The 16996-nt window shown below is 39.2% G+C and overlaps 3 protein-coding genes across 3 annotated transcripts; 1 reads left to right on the top strand and 2 right to left on the bottom strand.

The window, feature by feature from the left end:
• Positions 1–26: 26 nt before the first annotated feature.
• On the bottom strand, positions 27–7565 carry LOC129587075 (RAB11-binding protein RELCH homolog). The gene is made up of 10 exons (XM_055480657.1): positions 6596–7565; positions 5580–6145; positions 3781–4478; positions 3149–3265; positions 2920–3015; positions 2405–2712; positions 2053–2211; positions 1821–1978; positions 1026–1597; positions 27–611 (listed from the first exon to the last, which is right to left on the bottom strand). The coding sequence occupies exons 1-10, from the start codon at positions 6898–6900 to the stop codon at positions 306–308; spliced, it is 3285 nt and encodes a 1094-aa protein (XP_055336632.1). The 5' UTR covers positions 6901–7565; the 3' UTR covers positions 27–305.
• A 2022-nt stretch (positions 7566–9587) lies between these two features.
• Positions 9588–11630, bottom strand: LOC129587015 (uncharacterized). The gene is made up of 4 exons (XM_055480591.1): positions 11521–11630; positions 10145–10323; positions 9727–9924; positions 9588–9628 (listed from the first exon to the last, which is right to left on the bottom strand). The coding sequence occupies exons 1-4, from the start codon at positions 11628–11630 to the stop codon at positions 9588–9590; spliced, it is 528 nt and encodes a 175-aa protein (XP_055336566.1).
• A 3297-nt stretch (positions 11631–14927) lies between these two features.
• Positions 14928–16424, top strand: LOC129587147 (uncharacterized). Its single transcript, XM_055480756.1, has 6 exons — positions 14928–15128; positions 15314–15392; positions 15543–15599; positions 15744–15758; positions 15869–15898; positions 16008–16424. Exons 1-6 carry the CDS (start codon positions 15060–15062, stop codon positions 16181–16183), a joined length of 426 nt encoding a protein of 141 aa, XP_055336731.1. The 5' UTR covers positions 14928–15059; the 3' UTR covers positions 16184–16424.
• The last annotated feature ends 572 nt before the right edge of the window (positions 16425–16996 follow it).

The following is a 16996-nucleotide window of genomic DNA, read 5'->3' on the forward strand; positions in this document are numbered from 1 at the left end:
TGCCTGTCACGCTGAACGGAATGCTCTCAACATATCGTTTTACTCGTATTTGACTCAAAAACTCAGCGGCGCTTTCATAAACAACAAAAAAGTGCTTTAAATTCTTGTAGACAGCGGAGACACTCGTCTGTACATGGTCATAACGGTACCATAAAACGCTACGATAAAACTGGATTCTACAGATCACAGCGGGAAACGACTTCTTAAATAAAAATTGGACCAAAATCAAAACGGCTGCAAGCAGGACAAACAAAAACGGCTGCCCAACAAAAAATGAAAAGCTGAGATAAATTAGGAAAACACCTTCATTTTTTCTTAAACATTGTAGTTAACCCAGAATCCTTAATTTTGTTCATGACTTTGGCTTTGATTTCATCGGGATTTGGCAGAGAAGGCGGAGAAGTTTGATGATAACTGGTTCGGGCCAGTTTATCGCTCAGTTCCTGAGCAATATCTACATATTCCACCATATTCAGTTCTTTAAGTTCTTGAAGAAGAGACCGCACTGACTGCAGGACTGGTGCCACTAACCACGATTCTTCCCCGAAACTGGCACAGGAAAGGGAAACATACGCGTCCAGTAAACAAATCGCCATATCTTTTCGATACACCTGCCAAAAATAGACACTGTCAAAATCGGTCAACTGAGACCCGTTCATTACAAGACAATGCGTGGTATCAAATTTGAAAGAGAGTTCTGTTACAAACTAGCGAGATTCGTACTCGACAGTTTCTGAAGCGAAATATCTCTTCAACAGTAGAGCGAGGTAATGCTCATCGACAATGTTCAAAATGTTGTTTTATTCGATTCGATCAAATCAAATAAAAAAATTAATCTAATTTGTTAATCTAATTCAACTATATTGACTGGGAAGTGTGAGTTAAGATTTCGTTAGCCCTTAATATCAGGCACATGAAATATAAATGGAAGAATTTATATTTCCTTGGATGAACGCACGGTTACGCACCTATCTGTATTTGTGCATATTTAGTGATATTTACACCCCAACTATGCATTTTCCTACCTGAAGCCGTGGATTTTGAGCCACCAATACCGCCAATCTCGGCAGCAAAAATTCTTGATGAAACCTCTTATCCAAATAAATCGCCGATTTGGCCAGCTCGCGCACGGTATTGTCAACAATATCCAAATGTTCCCGATCATCCAGAAAACCTTGGAACACCGTTAACAGCTTCTCTTCCTGGACGTGCTCCTTCAGTACATTGGCCAAGGACGGTATGATTTCCAGTCTGATCCGGGATTCATGGTCCGACGCCAAGGTAATCAACGGGGGAATAAGAGGCTCCAAGAGGGAATGGGATTTCCGGAATAATTCGGTCAACGTGCGCATGAGGCGGGCCGCGTTGAGACGAACCGGGACTGAATGGTGGACGATGCCCGTCCAGCACACCTGGGTCAGATCATCAGGAAAACGGTCGGCGAGATCGCGGAATATGAGCTGCATCCCGTCCAGGGGCAGAGCTTGGTCACTTATCGAAACGAGGGCGGATGAAAGGAATTCTTGAAGCTGCTTGGGATCACAGAGGGCCACCACGGCACAGGAAAAACATACGAAAACGGCGTGATACAGGAAACCTAACGACAACCATAGGTATTATTTACGGACACACGGGAATAAACTGGATATCAATAAAATATCAAATGCGTTCTCAAGCGAAAGGATTCGTAACGGTAGCACTGTTCATGGTACTGATTCCAGTAGCAGAAAAGTTTGTGTGTATTGCTTAATACAGTTATTTGTAATCGTGCACGATATTAAGAAAGCCTTGAATTTGACTGGTCAGCTTTAAAGACTTACTAGATCCAAGTTCTTGTATCGTTCCCTTCATGCATTTTGAAAGGCAACTTGTTGCAAAATTATCACCAAAATACAGGATAAGATGCTTAAAAAGGCCCAACAGAGCGGTAACAGAGTCCTGGTTTGATATATGCAGTGATGCGGCACATTTACAAAGACTGCAAGCAAAAAGGTTAAGTGTACCGGTAAACTTCGTTCCGAAAAAAACGGAAGCCGTAAAGCGGAAAGTTACCTAGGCACAAATATTTCAATGATCCATTTATATTGCGGCCATTCGTGGAACCATTCTCGATCGATATAGGAATGGAATTTTGCGCACTGTAAAACGTAATCCTCGCCAATCAGGACCTGTAAGGACTCCAGCATATCGTCAGGGCGACTACGGGGCAAGCTAGAATAAAAAACACGAAAATTTAAAGACAAGTAGAGCTACTTCATTAACAAATAACCACACGGCATGCGCTTCGTCTTTCGATGAATATTAATATACAATTTATCTAATGTACGTTATAAAATTAATTGTAAAATGCGTAATAAATAATTATAGTAATAATACTGAGCATGAATAAGCAAAATATCCATACCGAGCTTGAATCGCTGAGGTAAACGCATCATCAACCATAAAATCTGACTCAGCAGACCGCCATGGACCCGTATTGACGACGTCAGCGTAAATGTTCGGTATCAGCTTCCTCAGCACGGTAACAGCCGTTGTGAAAACAGTCGCATCATCTGAGCTCAAGGATTTAACGAAGTACGGCTCGATGAGCCTAGCACCGAGATTCAGATTGGTCTGCGTCCAAATGGCCAACGATGGTAGATACAGCGATAACGTGGTCTTTACAACTAATTCCGATGAATCTTTCATACAGATGTGCAACAATTCCAACAGCTGAAACAAAAAATAAGTACTTTGTTATGAAAAAATTAATCATATAAGTAAAGCAAATAAAAGTATCTTTTGAGGGGGATTGCAAGGAAAGCAAGCCCTTAAACAAAATTTACAACAAATACAACAAACTTAAAAAAATGCAGACTAACAAAGATTACGAAAACGGTAAATAAGGTCACTTCCGCTGCTATCGGTACGTCATCGTACCTGATGAAATTTATCACTGTCGGTGATATGCAAAGAAACAACCGCCAGACTTTGGACCACTTTCTCTCGTACGTCCGGATTCTTATCTTCGGATACCTGGAGGAGCCGAAAATTTGCAAAACGAACTGGCCGCGTTAAAGATAAGTAAGGAATGTTTCGGTCATAATAATACGTACTGCTGTTCTAATTACATAATAATGTACAATAGTTGAATAAGTGTCGGGCTCACCATCTGTTTCAACATTGATATGATCAATGAACCGCATATTTCCGGAGACACGTAGCTGGCCAGTATTGCGCATGATTCCGCGACCAACATGCGTCGTTCAGCATACTTGTGGGAAATCTGAAACAATACACACAAGTATGGTCATTTCCGAACAAAGAAAATTCAAACATTAAGGCGACCGTACGTACTACTCACCTGCGTATTTAGATCTCACATAATGAGCAAATCATTAACATTACAAAATTCATAAACGAAGAAATTCCACGATTCAGAAGCGTGAGAGGAAAAATTTCTTTGAAGTATCTCCAAAGCACACAGAATGTTAAAACACGACTTCCTACAACAATTTAATTTACATACAGTTTTCCACTCACAATACATGTAGACCCAATTAAATCGATTTTCCAAGCTAAGTGTTCACAAATATTCTTACTTTTAGTCGCTACCGGGATCAAAACATTACTTAACCAATCAGTACAGTATATCAATTTAAAAAATGCTCAATTACTGCAGAATAATATCCTTCAGAATAAAACTTACACGAATAAAGTTTTTAATGTAGCAGAATCTAGGTATTACTTTGTATATTAAGCCGAGTATTTTTTGGGACAATTTAAACAATAGTCAGCCACCTGAGTCCAGCACTGTGGCAACAATTCCCCTTCCAGTCTTTCCGCGGGCGCCAACGCAGCAAACCTCTCACACCCATTCAAAATCATCCTCCGCTGTTGGTCTTCCGGTTTCTTCAGTAAATTGAACAGCTGATGCAACAATTTATCCCGCATTCCATGGTCTTCGTGCAACAAGATCGTCACCAGGAGCAGCGGAATCACTTCCTGTCGTTTAGCCAGCAACACATTGGGAATGATCTGCGGCAATGTCTCCGCCAACACGGAAACGGCCTGGGTCTGATCCGTTGAAATGCGCGAAATTGCCGATAAAATCTGCTGATTTTCCGGATCACATGTGGTCAAAGGTGGGAAGAGAATGCGTCGCAATTCTGCGGTGAATCGAGTTAATCGAGGGGACAACGCAACGGGATGGGGTGTGGTCGCGCTAAATTGCACTCCTCCATCGCCTCCGCCATAGTTAATTGCCGGTGGGGAAGGTTGAACATGGTTTTCCACGACGACACGATGAGTACGCGCGGCATGAAGTTCATTTTCAAAAACATCACATTTGATTGTTATCGTGCGGAGCTCTTCGGTCAACCTTTCGTTTTCATCCTGTAGCACTTTTAGTTGTTCCACAGGAAGAGCATTATCAGTGATAACAGGTTCGGCAGTCCCAATATCTGTCTGACAACATGATTCAGTCGTGGCTTGTGGCACTAAAACAAAGATATATTTCATTAACAAGACTTTACCAATAAGAAATAAAACGTATACTTTCAATTTGTTTGAACATTGTTTTTTTACTGAGCAAAATACATCGACGGCCAATCCTGATTAGGCTATATTTTTATATCGCTTTAATTTTTTGTATTGGCCCTTTGATACCGGTACTCGTAAAGAGAAATATCAGAATAGTAAACTTATCAGCAATCAGAAGAGTAAGGTATTTTTAGCCCTCAACACCCGTTCTTCACTATGATCTTTTCATTACAAGCAACTCACCTAATATTCCCCCTACATAATATTATCATACATAATATCACAAACTATCAAAGAAATTAATCACACTGACACAGTGTTAACCAAAATGATATCATATTTTGTAAAAGCCATTTTACCCCTTTTACTTTTTATTTATGATTTAACCGCTGTGAAAGGCCTGAGACAATCGCTACTTACACTCAAAGCGATAATTGCTTTCAAAACATGTGACCACAAATTACAAAACAGCAAATGCCGCACGTGCCTGAACTAAAAGATAACAAGTACGGGAATTCTATAACAATAAACAATTCGCATATTTTTGTCCCATTCAGTCAATCGCCGCCACCTCTATTTGCATTAACGATTACAAGAAGCACAAACAATGTCGTGACAGAGGTGCAAAGGTACTGTCTAAGGCACCACAAACACTTGCATACCACAACCACTATTATATTCTCAAATTTTCTTGTAAATTTACATGATAAGCAGATAGGACAAACCGCAGTTATAACAGCAAAAACAAAAGCATTATCAAAAAGTAAACAATGGAACATTTAAAACTTGGGAACTGTCTGAGATTCCACCCTTCTTCAAACCCCGATGAATCAATAAAACCATGCAGTTGAGCCACACAGAGTATGAGGAAATACAAAATTTAAAATTTGCTTCATAACAAGTAACTACTGACTAACACCCTCACGTGCTTGTAAAAGTGTCGGGCCATTGTTTCGCACAACTGCAATTTGCAAAGACAATCGTAGGGAAGTGTGGCTTGCCGACAAGTGGCGACAACACCAGACTTCATTCAATTCTACACAAAATTAGTGACTCACCGCGCACACCTTCCGTTACTATGGGTGATAACCCACCGCATCGGAATTTCCGGTATAAGGAGACAATCCCAGGGGGCTTGGGAATATTTAGTCCCACATCATCCCAGTCATCAAAATCCAAATTCTGGCATTCATCCGTAAATGTTATACTCGTCAGTTTGTATTCATTGGCCAAAAGGTATTCATTCACCAGGAAATTTAATGCCCGTTTCTCTAGCGGCTGAATGGGCGCTGCGCTTTCCCCGTTAACTGCCAGCGTCCCGCCAGCTTTCGGGGTGGACGGTGAGGGATTGGCAGAGGGTTCCGGCGAGCCGGTCAAATTAGTCAGATGTTCACGAAGGCTTTGTATAATATCTTTGGCTTTGCGCAGCTCGAATTCGAGAACCGCAACTCGTTCATCGACACGGCCGTAGATATCGTCTTCCGATGAATCGCGATGGAAATCCAAAGAATCCAGCGTCTGGGAACTGGAGGCGCGATTGAGAGGAGCGCCAGCAGTGTCCGCATCCCCGGTGGATTCTCGGACATATTCGAAATTACCAGGATTACTGAAGAAATCCCGTAACCTAAAAAACCAAGCAACCAAAAAAAATCACCCCGACGATATAAACTCAACAAATTCCATTCCACAAAAAATATTATTTTTAATGGGATTTTAATTAAAATATGCACTGATTTAATAAATTAATTGGGCATATGGTATATCGTTCACTTTTACGCTTGCGAAGAACCAAACATAAAACAGAAACACCGAATAAATTAATTTGTTTAACTTTTCTAATATTTTTCTGTATTTATTATAATTACAAAAAAATATTAGAAAACAAAGAAAATCTCCAAAAATTTTAAAAACATCAGCGGAAAACGCAATATGCACATGCAATACCCACATGAAAACTTATAAACTACAACACGTCTTACTTCACAAAACTTTAAAAAATTAGGAATTAAGCAGCCGCTCAATCGTAGGATCTAGATCAGCAAAATGTGGGTGCATTCTCCCTACGCACATTTACCTAGGCAGCTGTATTCCCCTTTCGTGGAGCTCCGTATGCAGTTCCAGCGCCGTTAAGTGGAAGTTCTTCTTAAGCAAATGGTTAGCCACTTGTTCCCAGCTTATTGCCTTTTCCTCACCCTCAGGAAGATTGGAATGACGCGAATCAAGGGGAACCGGGGTGCGATTGCCCGATGACACCAGTAGACTGTCTATGCTCTCTTCCAGCGCCGAGGTCTCCTCGTCGAACGGATTACTGGCGGGTTGCTGCGCAGCATCAGGTTCCCAGAATGGGTTTGATTCGCTGTTCTCAGCGGGTTCAGCCATTCTAGCGCTTCGTTGATTTCCGCATGGCAGCCAACAAAGTCGAATGTTACCGCGCACATAAAGATATACAGGGAGATTTATGTCATGGAAATGCAGTCCTCAGTAGTTGAAATAAAAAACAAAGATCATATTTGGCATCCGAAAGAATATAATTCAAAATTTTCGATCCATGAATGATAAAATCAAAAAGCCAAAAAAACCAATGTGTTTTATCAACAATGTGCGAGACTGCCGCTACGACAATTAAAGCAACAAACGCAAAGTATAAGAGTATAAGACGCCTCATTCGTCTTTCTCTCGAAAACCATGATGCTTAAACTTCGATATGGAAGTGTTAACTACTAACTGATAATAATTATCACTTGAAAATTACAAAAGGATGGGACAGATTTTCAAACAATCAAAACTGAGAACAAGTCACAAGCGGTACAATAGTCCGGTTCAAAATAGACCGGAAATTTAGTAAATCCTGGCATTGTGAGAATTCTGCAAAAGCTGAGTAACGCACGAGATAAGATAAGCGCTCATAACTGGTCCATATTGCGATGAGGTGTCTTTTGCACGTTTGTATCCACGCCCCAAATATTCGTAAATGTTGCTCTAGAAAAAGCTACTCGAGAGTAGAATATTCGAGCGTCAAAGTCGCCAATTCGGATATTTTTCATGCAGACTCATGTGCACACATTTTAATGCTTACATTTCACTGCGATATTCCGTAATCGTACACCTCAGTAATTATCCATTAATAAGTACTCTAACGCCTATCGGGTATCGTCGACATTGCTACGTGCACAATCGTAATAACTAATTAATAACATTACTGTATAATTAGTGTTAATTGCTCATCCAAACACATTCTGGTAGCGTAAACCAGAAAGTGCGCGTAGGGCGCATAAGTCTCTAACATAACTTATAAGTTACCACGACGTGCTAAAATGTCTAATTAAAATCAATTGATTAATAACGGGTTCATTAGAATTTAAAATTTTGCGGATAAAGGGTGTACACTGTATCGAGTATTGATTAATTCGCTGACCGCCTGACGTTTATTAACTTGCAACTGTAGCGTTAATTAACTGTTTTAAATTAATCGTTAATTACAGGAACTTTTTTAATTTTTTTATTAATTTGAAGCACTGAATTCGGTAGGCAATACATCAATAGGTAAAGTGCAAACTGCAAAGTAAAGTTACAGACTGGAATGAAAGCACACCATAAAGCAAAATGTCGCACGGTTTTGCGCTCCCAAAATTGCCCGCTCGATGCAGATATGTGATGCATCATTGCCGCGCAGTTATTTGACGTTTGTTAAGGTTCAAAGTTCGATTTTTTAAGCGTGTGTCACAGATTTCCTTCGCTGATATCTTCATAACTGAATTTTGAGCCTAACTAATATATCTACAGCACGTTTGCAAACGGGAAATGTGGGAAGCACACAAGTCATGACGACGCATATCTGGCGCAAGTCGTTCTTACCTACTGGAATCAGTGCAATGTTTGTACAAAAGATATGTATTTTGTCGTTAATACCGTTTTTGCAAACGATGTACATGTGTATCTTTGCCGCATTTTCTTCGGCTCAGTGCATGAGCAGCAATGACAAAATTTTGAGAAAGAAGGATAATACAAAATTTAACTTAACTGCTGCTTGATTTACAGTATAACATGTACATGAAATGGCTGTAAATTGGTAGTATTTAAAGCATACCCCAACCATAACTCGCCTTACAATTTTTTAAAACTATTTAAAAGACAAAATATGCTGTAACAACATGTTAAAGTCGAAGAAGCTATTCTGCACGACATATCCGTACAATGCACTGCATGGAATAAAATGAATATATAATTTACTTAGAAAGCTGCACAAAGTAAAGCAAAGCGCACAAAAACAAAATTCGCTATATTAAATTAAGGCAACTCTTAGCAATTTGGTTATGGATCACCAGATATTTGAAAACAATTTAATTTGGTAAAACAGAATAATCAGCAGCATACAAGACTGAGAAAAGTAGTGAAATGTGCGGACGGCGGCCATTTTGAAAGGGTAGAATTGTAACCGGGAATGTTTATCGGGAAGCCATGAATGGCCGCTTTTGGGAGAAACGCAAAGATCGGAGATTCTGAAAACATCAAATCCAGGCATAAAAATCAATAATTAAGTTCTCTTAATGTAGCAAAATTTTTATTTCATAGCACATTGCATCGTAATACCGATTGTATGTGCTATGTGGCTTATTGAAAAAATTTGAATGCACCAAATAGCCGGTAATAATTCCAAATCTAAACTCGGTAATTTATTAATTTTACTACCTTGGTATAACCATATGCAGACTATACGGTATGTATCGGCTGATGGCGGTGCAATTCATACGACGTACCATGTTGTGATCCGATCGTCTTACAGTGGTGACGTGCGGTAATGGATCACAAATAAATCAGGAACACTATGATAATATCTTGTATCGGAAGTGGACCTCACTATCTGGTACTGTTCCTTGGAGATGTCCGTACATTTTTTTAAGGTCAGCCCAGTGCAGCTTTGCGGATGGTCAGGTCTGATTTCGACATGCAGGCATCGATCAGTACCGACCTCTTGAAGTTGGTGCACCGTCTCGTCAGGGTATTTTATTCCAAATTGGGCGTCGGTACAATGGACATTGTTGTTAACTATACATCTGGGCACCGGTTCAGGCCGACGTATCCATAACCTTGGGCAATCGAGATTTTTCTACAATTCAAAGAACTTTTTTAATTATATATCTGCCTGAATTCATTGCCGATGGGCGATGGCTACTTCTGCCTATTGGTCACTTAGTCAGGGCTTACGTACATGAACGCCAACCGTGGTAATAATGCTCATGTTTACGAGTATGACGTGCGGTAACGGATGTTGTCTGTCGCATATCGACATGTATTCATAGGTATCATAGGTGATGTCTGAGAAGTGAGCACTCCGTTGCGATGTTACAATCATCAAATTCATAGCGTAATCCCCGTTTTCTTGCGGCTCATAATTAAAATAACCTAAAGACATAAATAAGTGTTGCAATCGTCAAGTATTATTTAAGCCTTTAGACAGAAAACCTGCCATTGACACTTCCTACTATATGTACAAGTACAGTACATGTAATTATGGAATACGATGCATATGTGGTACGGTGGCTATCATGTCTAATTGCACGATTGCGTTAAAGAGCGGCTAATTGTGCAAACCCATTTTTCAATATTTACTATCATTCAGTACCTCGTCTGGAGTGTACAGGGACGTCGGCCGCCGGCTTGCCGTGCCAGGAATAAAGGCTCTTCTCATCTGTTGATGGCAGGATAACACACTGATGATCCCGTGCAAGTACGCCTCTTGTTTGATACCTGGTAAAGGTTTCCAGTCGCACCGTGGTGATTGAAGGGTTAGGGAACTTTGTTCTGAAATTTAAACTTGGACAGTTATCATGGTATAATAAAAATGGAATACAATTATCAATATAAAGAAAACAGCCGACAAACTAGCAGACCACAGCATACTGTTCTGTATACGTATATAGGGGGCAAAACTAAACGTGTAAACACCCGGCTGGAGTTTTACGTTGTGGCTAAACATGGCGCTCATGTACCGCGCCAGATTTAACCATATGTATTGCCGTAACGTCACACTCCAGGCGGGTGACGGCAGCAATACAGGGGAACCGTGGAACACGCTTAGTTTTGCCCCCTATATACAGTATAGTGCGATATTCTGTTTGCCGTCAGTATTACACAAAATTACTATGGAATGAAATCATTTGGTGGTGCTTACAAAAATTATGTTTTTTCAAGTACACAAGCAAGATACTGGAATGCTACCGTCGGTATGTTAATACTTTCATCAACCTGTTCTGATTAACCGGAAATTGAACACAGAGCGGACTCTACGAGTTGAAAGAAGAACGAATGAAACAAGGAGTTGCACAGAATTCTCGCTGACTCCAAATCATGGCGATGGGATAACCATAATGTTAACGCAAATTTACGGCTGATCACTAATGTGCATAATAAATTAATAATAACGTATGTGCGTATGTATATGTGAGTAGATAATGCGGTTTAATCAAGATGATATGTGAAATTGCAAAATATTTTAAAATAATGCTAATGCAGTTTCTTTTAGTTTGTGTAAAATGAAAAAAAAGCTTGTAAAAACAAAATTTTAGACTTCTTTTGAACAGTACTCGTCTAGACAGTACTCGTACTCGGAACAGAACAGTACTCGTACTTTTGAACAGAAGTATAACAGAAAATAATTCTATGACATTAGCAGGTATTTTGATTGTTGCAGATTTTGGGAAAATTCGATAAAAGTCTGAAATGGGCTTTCTGATATATCTATATGAGATAATTTTTACCATTTTGTTTCATAGTACATTGTCGAAGAACACTGCAGTAAAAAAATTGATTATGGCTGCATGCGCCGTAAACTGAACGCCAAAACAGGAAACGGAAAAGTTTTGCAGCAGTAAATCGAGAGTGCACTTAATAATATTTTAAATAAATCTTGTTTAATCAGTTTTCCCGCACTCGTATAAAAGATGTGTAGAAAATTTTACAAATAAAAAACAAAACGGCTTCAGACAGAAATTGACATACCCGGGAGTCAAACTCGCAGCTGATACCGATACCAAATTACATCCCATAAAAATAAGAATAACCTCCACAAATTTCTTCACCAGCCCGTAATAACGCATCCCATAATCCATTTTTGTAACGAAGTAATATTGTGAAGCTCTAAAATAGTTTTCAAGATGGAAAATGGTTAACTCATTCAGAGGAACACTTGCCGTACTCCGGGTTCAATTTCCGATTATAAGTAATAAATTTATTAGAACATTTGTTTAACAAATGATTGTGTAGCTCACAGGTTGACCACAAATGATTTAATTTTTATACATGCCGTCATAATGTGCTGCCTATTATTACGGCGGGCGGAGTATCTTTATTATCTCAAACTTATACGTATATACCTGTACTACACGGTCTGCGTCCGATAGGAGGAGCAAAATTAATATCTCATCGTGCTATTAGTTAATTAGAAATGCATTGTAGATGCTGCGAAAGTATATACTTCGTGGGGCACTAAGACGTAATAAATGCAATGGGTCTGCGGATTTTATACACAAATTTATTTTTATAACTGCGGTAGTCAGAAATTTCTATAACCCATGCGCTTGTAAGTAAAATAAAGCGCCAAGCGCCTTGCGTAAAACGATATTAAAATTTGGTAATCCTAGAGCAATTCTAATTTTTTTCCAAATACAAAAAATTAAGGTGGAGGCTCCGCATACCACATTTATATCACCGTTGGCTCCGAGCACCACCTTTTACCACCTTTGGCTCCTATTACCACGCAGACTACTATATTGCAACGGCAACTTCTAAGCTGCCACTAGTGGACTGGGTTACACACCCGTACCACGATAAAACGAGGTTTGATGGTTCGTCGGTGACCGTCGGCGATGTTACGAGTTAGCGAATTACCCAAAAGTCAGTTATGCAATTGCGAACATGTTAACCGATACCGGCGCGAATGTCAAAATGCACAAACATTTTTAATCAGCTAAAAAGTCATTGGGGAAGAGCAAGAAATGATTTTAGGACATTCAGACAATCTCAGAAGTCTAGAAAATCCACGTTAGAACTGGTCATCTCGTACAAGTACACATTCAGATGTTTCCGGTTGAACTAGCACCAATGAGATGTACATCTTCACTACGGATCTCATTTGTACGGCTGCAATATGACATCTAAAGATTATATCAAAATAGCAAGCTTAAAGATTGTAATTAAATATCCCATGAGAAATTCGAAAATTAAGAATTACTGTAAGTTGCCGGTAAGAATTTTCTTTACCGGTGGGCACTTCGCTTAGAATTAGCCAAAAATTAGGCAAATTCCTCGCATTATGCGAGTCGAATACTGTAACAGAAAACGTAGTGCCGCTGTGGAAAAATAACGGTCAATATTAGCACAAAAAATCAGAGTGCAGAGCCTACTCTTCTCATGACAATACAGTAATCGTGTGAATCTTGGCATTTTTTACAGTAATTCACGTCAGCAGGTACGTCGGCGGGAGTTGTATCGACTTATAGGCACAGTATTAACCAATATAATAGGCTATGCATTTATACTGAAACCGGCTAAGTGAAAGCAAAACAATAGCCGTGGAGTGGAGCCGACTCATGGTCTCATTGAGTGATTAATTAATTATAATTTAATATCGCGGTTCAGTCATTATTTAATTTTCCGCTTAAGCAATCTCACAGAAACATACGGGCCAGTTGTAAACAGATGAATCAGATGGTAAACCACAAACCCCAAATTCAGTTTCACTGAAATATTATCTTGCCGACTCTCCAGTCTCCGAAATATTATCTTGCCGACTCAAAATATTATAATTGTCGTTTTGTACCTGTTTATAATTTGTAAGCCAGTGACGCTATATAACTGCAATAAACGGTACTTCGCTTTGCCCATTATTTTAATCAGTACCGCTTTAGGGATCAATATATTAATCACTTTACCGAACTGACAGCCTTTTGGGGCGGGCGGCTACATGAACATTTACAGCTGACTGTAAAAGTTAAGTTTCGGGTGATTAATATATTGGTCCGTACAAGGGAAGTGACTGAAATAATGGGCAAAGCGAAGTAGTCATCATTGCTTGTTGCAAACGGCGGGTATGGTACAGAAGAGCAATTCTGCTTCAGAATCGGCTAATAAAATTTGATTGATACTTGTAGTTGTATTACACAAATACATTATACTTAGATGTATTAGTATCATAACAATAAAACAGATTAATTAATATTAAACTGATTTTTATTAATGATCGTTATATTCTGCTTACACCGTTAACGTTTAATCGAAACGTGCTGTTTTATACTGATTTGCGAGAGCAAAAAATGTTGTTAAAATAACATCAATGCCCATCTATGTGTACAGTGCATAGTACAGATAGATTAACGGTAGCAGAGTATAACACCATATGATCCATATCAGATGACTTATGAGATTCAGGACTGTTCGACGGCAGATTAGGTTTTTATTTTTAGCAAGTTACTGCAAGTATTAAATTTTAGGATGCTAATTTTAGGGCGCTAACTCCACAAATAATTTACAGGACTCAGGAATAATGCTGAGGTGCGACGCACTGATGACGAGTATGCGACTTCCGTCAAAATTCCGATAAGCGAATCGAGGAATACGTACGTATCTGTTTGACGAATGAGTAACCTAAGTGACGGTCAGTTAAAACTTTAGATTACTGTACATCCCAATCTGGTCCCCGTATCGCCAGCTAACTAATCTGACCCAATTTCTGACCTTATGGTTATCATGGATGTCGTAATGCAAAATATACGCAATATACGCTAGCAGATTATGGCAGTGTAATTATCTTAATATTATTAGTTTTGCAATACAGAGTACCATTGTCTGATAAATTATGTCGGGTTCCGACCAGGCGCCACATAAAATTCAGTTTTGCGTAGTAACATGACGTATGTCGAATGATAATTATTGTGCATCGATAAGTTATTATGGCACTGCGCAAATACAAATGCGTAAACATTCGCGTATTTCAATTTGTTGTCCTGGGCTGGGATAACAGTTAACGATGGTATTGATCAATCGCTGACTCACGAAGCGGAAGTACTAGGGTAGTGTTTAAACGATGGATTTCTCGCGGGGTGGCTACAGCCGTTTGCGAGTCCATTGAAAAATCGGTAACTACAAGGTTACATTTAGTCATTTACCACTTGAGAAAACTGGTGAGTAATTTATTTTTTGGTTTACAGAATTAAATTCAGATCATCATAGATATAGCTTCCGCAATTCCTGGTGTAACCGGCAATTTCCTGATCTGTCGTACGTAGCTGGCGTAGCGGCAAAAATAAGGAAGCGGATGCATGATGGTTGAAGTGCTTCCACCTCGTGCACCTAGCAGCCTATATAACGCTGCTAACTCACAAAGAAAAATTGTATCTCTTCAACAGTTATATTATTCAACTCTTTTAACAAGTTGCGTGAATCAGTACTTAGATCCAAAGCTAATCGATTTGTGATAATTTGTTTATCGTTGAAAAGGTGAAAGGTCATCGGGTACACTTTTTTAACTTTACTACTCCACAATGCATTCTAATTTGTGCGTAATTCTGTTATCTGTGTGTGCTGGCCTACTGGCATGCATTAACGGATTGGTAAGTGGTGTTTTTTAGAGAACCCTGATGTGACTGAAAACCTGGCGCTAACCTTTAAAGGCAAATGATGCTTCGTATAAAAGACAAACACCGCTGCATTTGTTGGAACTTGGAGCTATAGTTTACGTGCGCCCATTTTTTCGTTCGCAAATTCGAAATTTCGAATTGTTTGAATTGCATTCTAGCCCATGCCTGTGCGTCAGCAGAAGCCGTCAACATTACAACAGGAGGCCGACGCTGTTCCCAGTGATACCGGCAATTTAGGTAAGAATTACATAACTGTCATTTGTACACCAGCGTATCAGTCCGCGGTACCATACTTCACTGTTGTAATATCCTTCAGACAAAAAATGGAAAGTGTCATCCTCACATGTGTCGATATGATTACTAATCTAAATGGGTTTTGCGTTGTAGGAGTTATAAACGAAGTGCAGAAAAATCAAGTTTCTAGCGGTTTTCCAGCTGATTTTGGTATGTTAATTACTTGTAATCGCTGGTTGTCTATCCGCTACGTGTTGTTTTGATGTAACGACATGATATAGGCTCTTTAATTTTATTTGTGAGCCACATATTTCTGCGAGCTGAGTTGTAACCTCTTCAAATTCTCCTTTACAGATCCAAAAGACCTTCGTAAGTACAAAGTCATTATTAACTGAAATTCTGCCGGGATTGCAGTAGTCCACGTGGTTCGAAGAAAGTCAATTTTAATACAAGTGTCCTTAACATCTGATTGAATGCAGGACCTTCACACCGACAAGCCCGCAGTACAGGTATGTTAAAAAGAAAGTTCCAACGTGCGCTACGGAAACATTGATCACTTGTTTTGAATTGCATCAAATATGAGCGCATGTAATAACACATGGAAATTGTACTCTTCAGGTTACATGTACAACAACAACGGAGCCCAAACCGCTCTATTGATGCAAATGTTGACCAGTCAAAACAATGCCAAGAACTGCAACTCTACCGGAAATGGAAGTTCCGATTTTAACCAGATGTTGCCTCTTCTGCTTTCCGTTATGCAGAACCCTGTTCCAGCTGGAGGATTCAGTTGATCAGACGAAATCTTTTGGAGATATTACACGAAAGACAAACTGATAGTTCATAATAAATTTTTATGCTTGACTCAGGATCACATCTGTGTATTTACTTATTTTTTGTAGGGATAATATATTGTCTAATAATTCTAAATTACCAGATTTTGTACGAAATTATGTTCAAACCGATACACTGGGGATTACTTTGGACTGACATAATCCACCTGCATGACAGACAAGATTAAATTCGTTAGAAATAGTTAGAACCGCTTCCAAAATAAGTCTTCCTTTTATTGCTTTTGTAAAAAAAAGACTTAAACTTTGGGCAATACCAGGTGGACTTAAAAAAATGCCTACCCAGGACCCTACAGTACGTATAATCTTGTGAAAACTTTAACTAGGATCAGTAAGATACAAAATTTAAAACAACGGAAAAAGATCAGTGCATTTTGATAAACCGATGCATTTGAAATTATTGCCACCACGATCGAATCGGCAGTGCCCGAATATTGTGAACTAGAAATGGATGTATGAATGGAATTTCGATCATTCATTTGTCTTAGTCTTGGAGTTGACGCGTCTTCTTTCACTTGTGATTAACGATTTACTTTACGAAATGTGTATCATTTCCTGGTGAAGCGTTGTGATTAAAACTTTACTTTTCGAAATCTGCATAATTTACTCGTAATCAAAACACCACTTTTTTATTGTGCTGGTAGATAGGGCGGCCCTCCCGTATCCGAATATTTGCCTTGATCATTGATGTAAGTACCGTAATGTCGCAGTTTTGCTTTAAAAGACAGTTATACGTACAGGACCGCGTTAGCGTAC

This window comes from Paramacrobiotus metropolitanus, unplaced genomic scaffold, assembly GCF_019649055.1.
Source record: "Paramacrobiotus metropolitanus isolate TYO unplaced genomic scaffold, Prichtersi_v1.0 Parri_scaffold0000023, whole genome shotgun sequence".
Classification (NCBI taxonomy): Eukaryota; Metazoa; Tardigrada; class Eutardigrada; order Parachela; family Macrobiotidae; genus Paramacrobiotus; species Paramacrobiotus metropolitanus.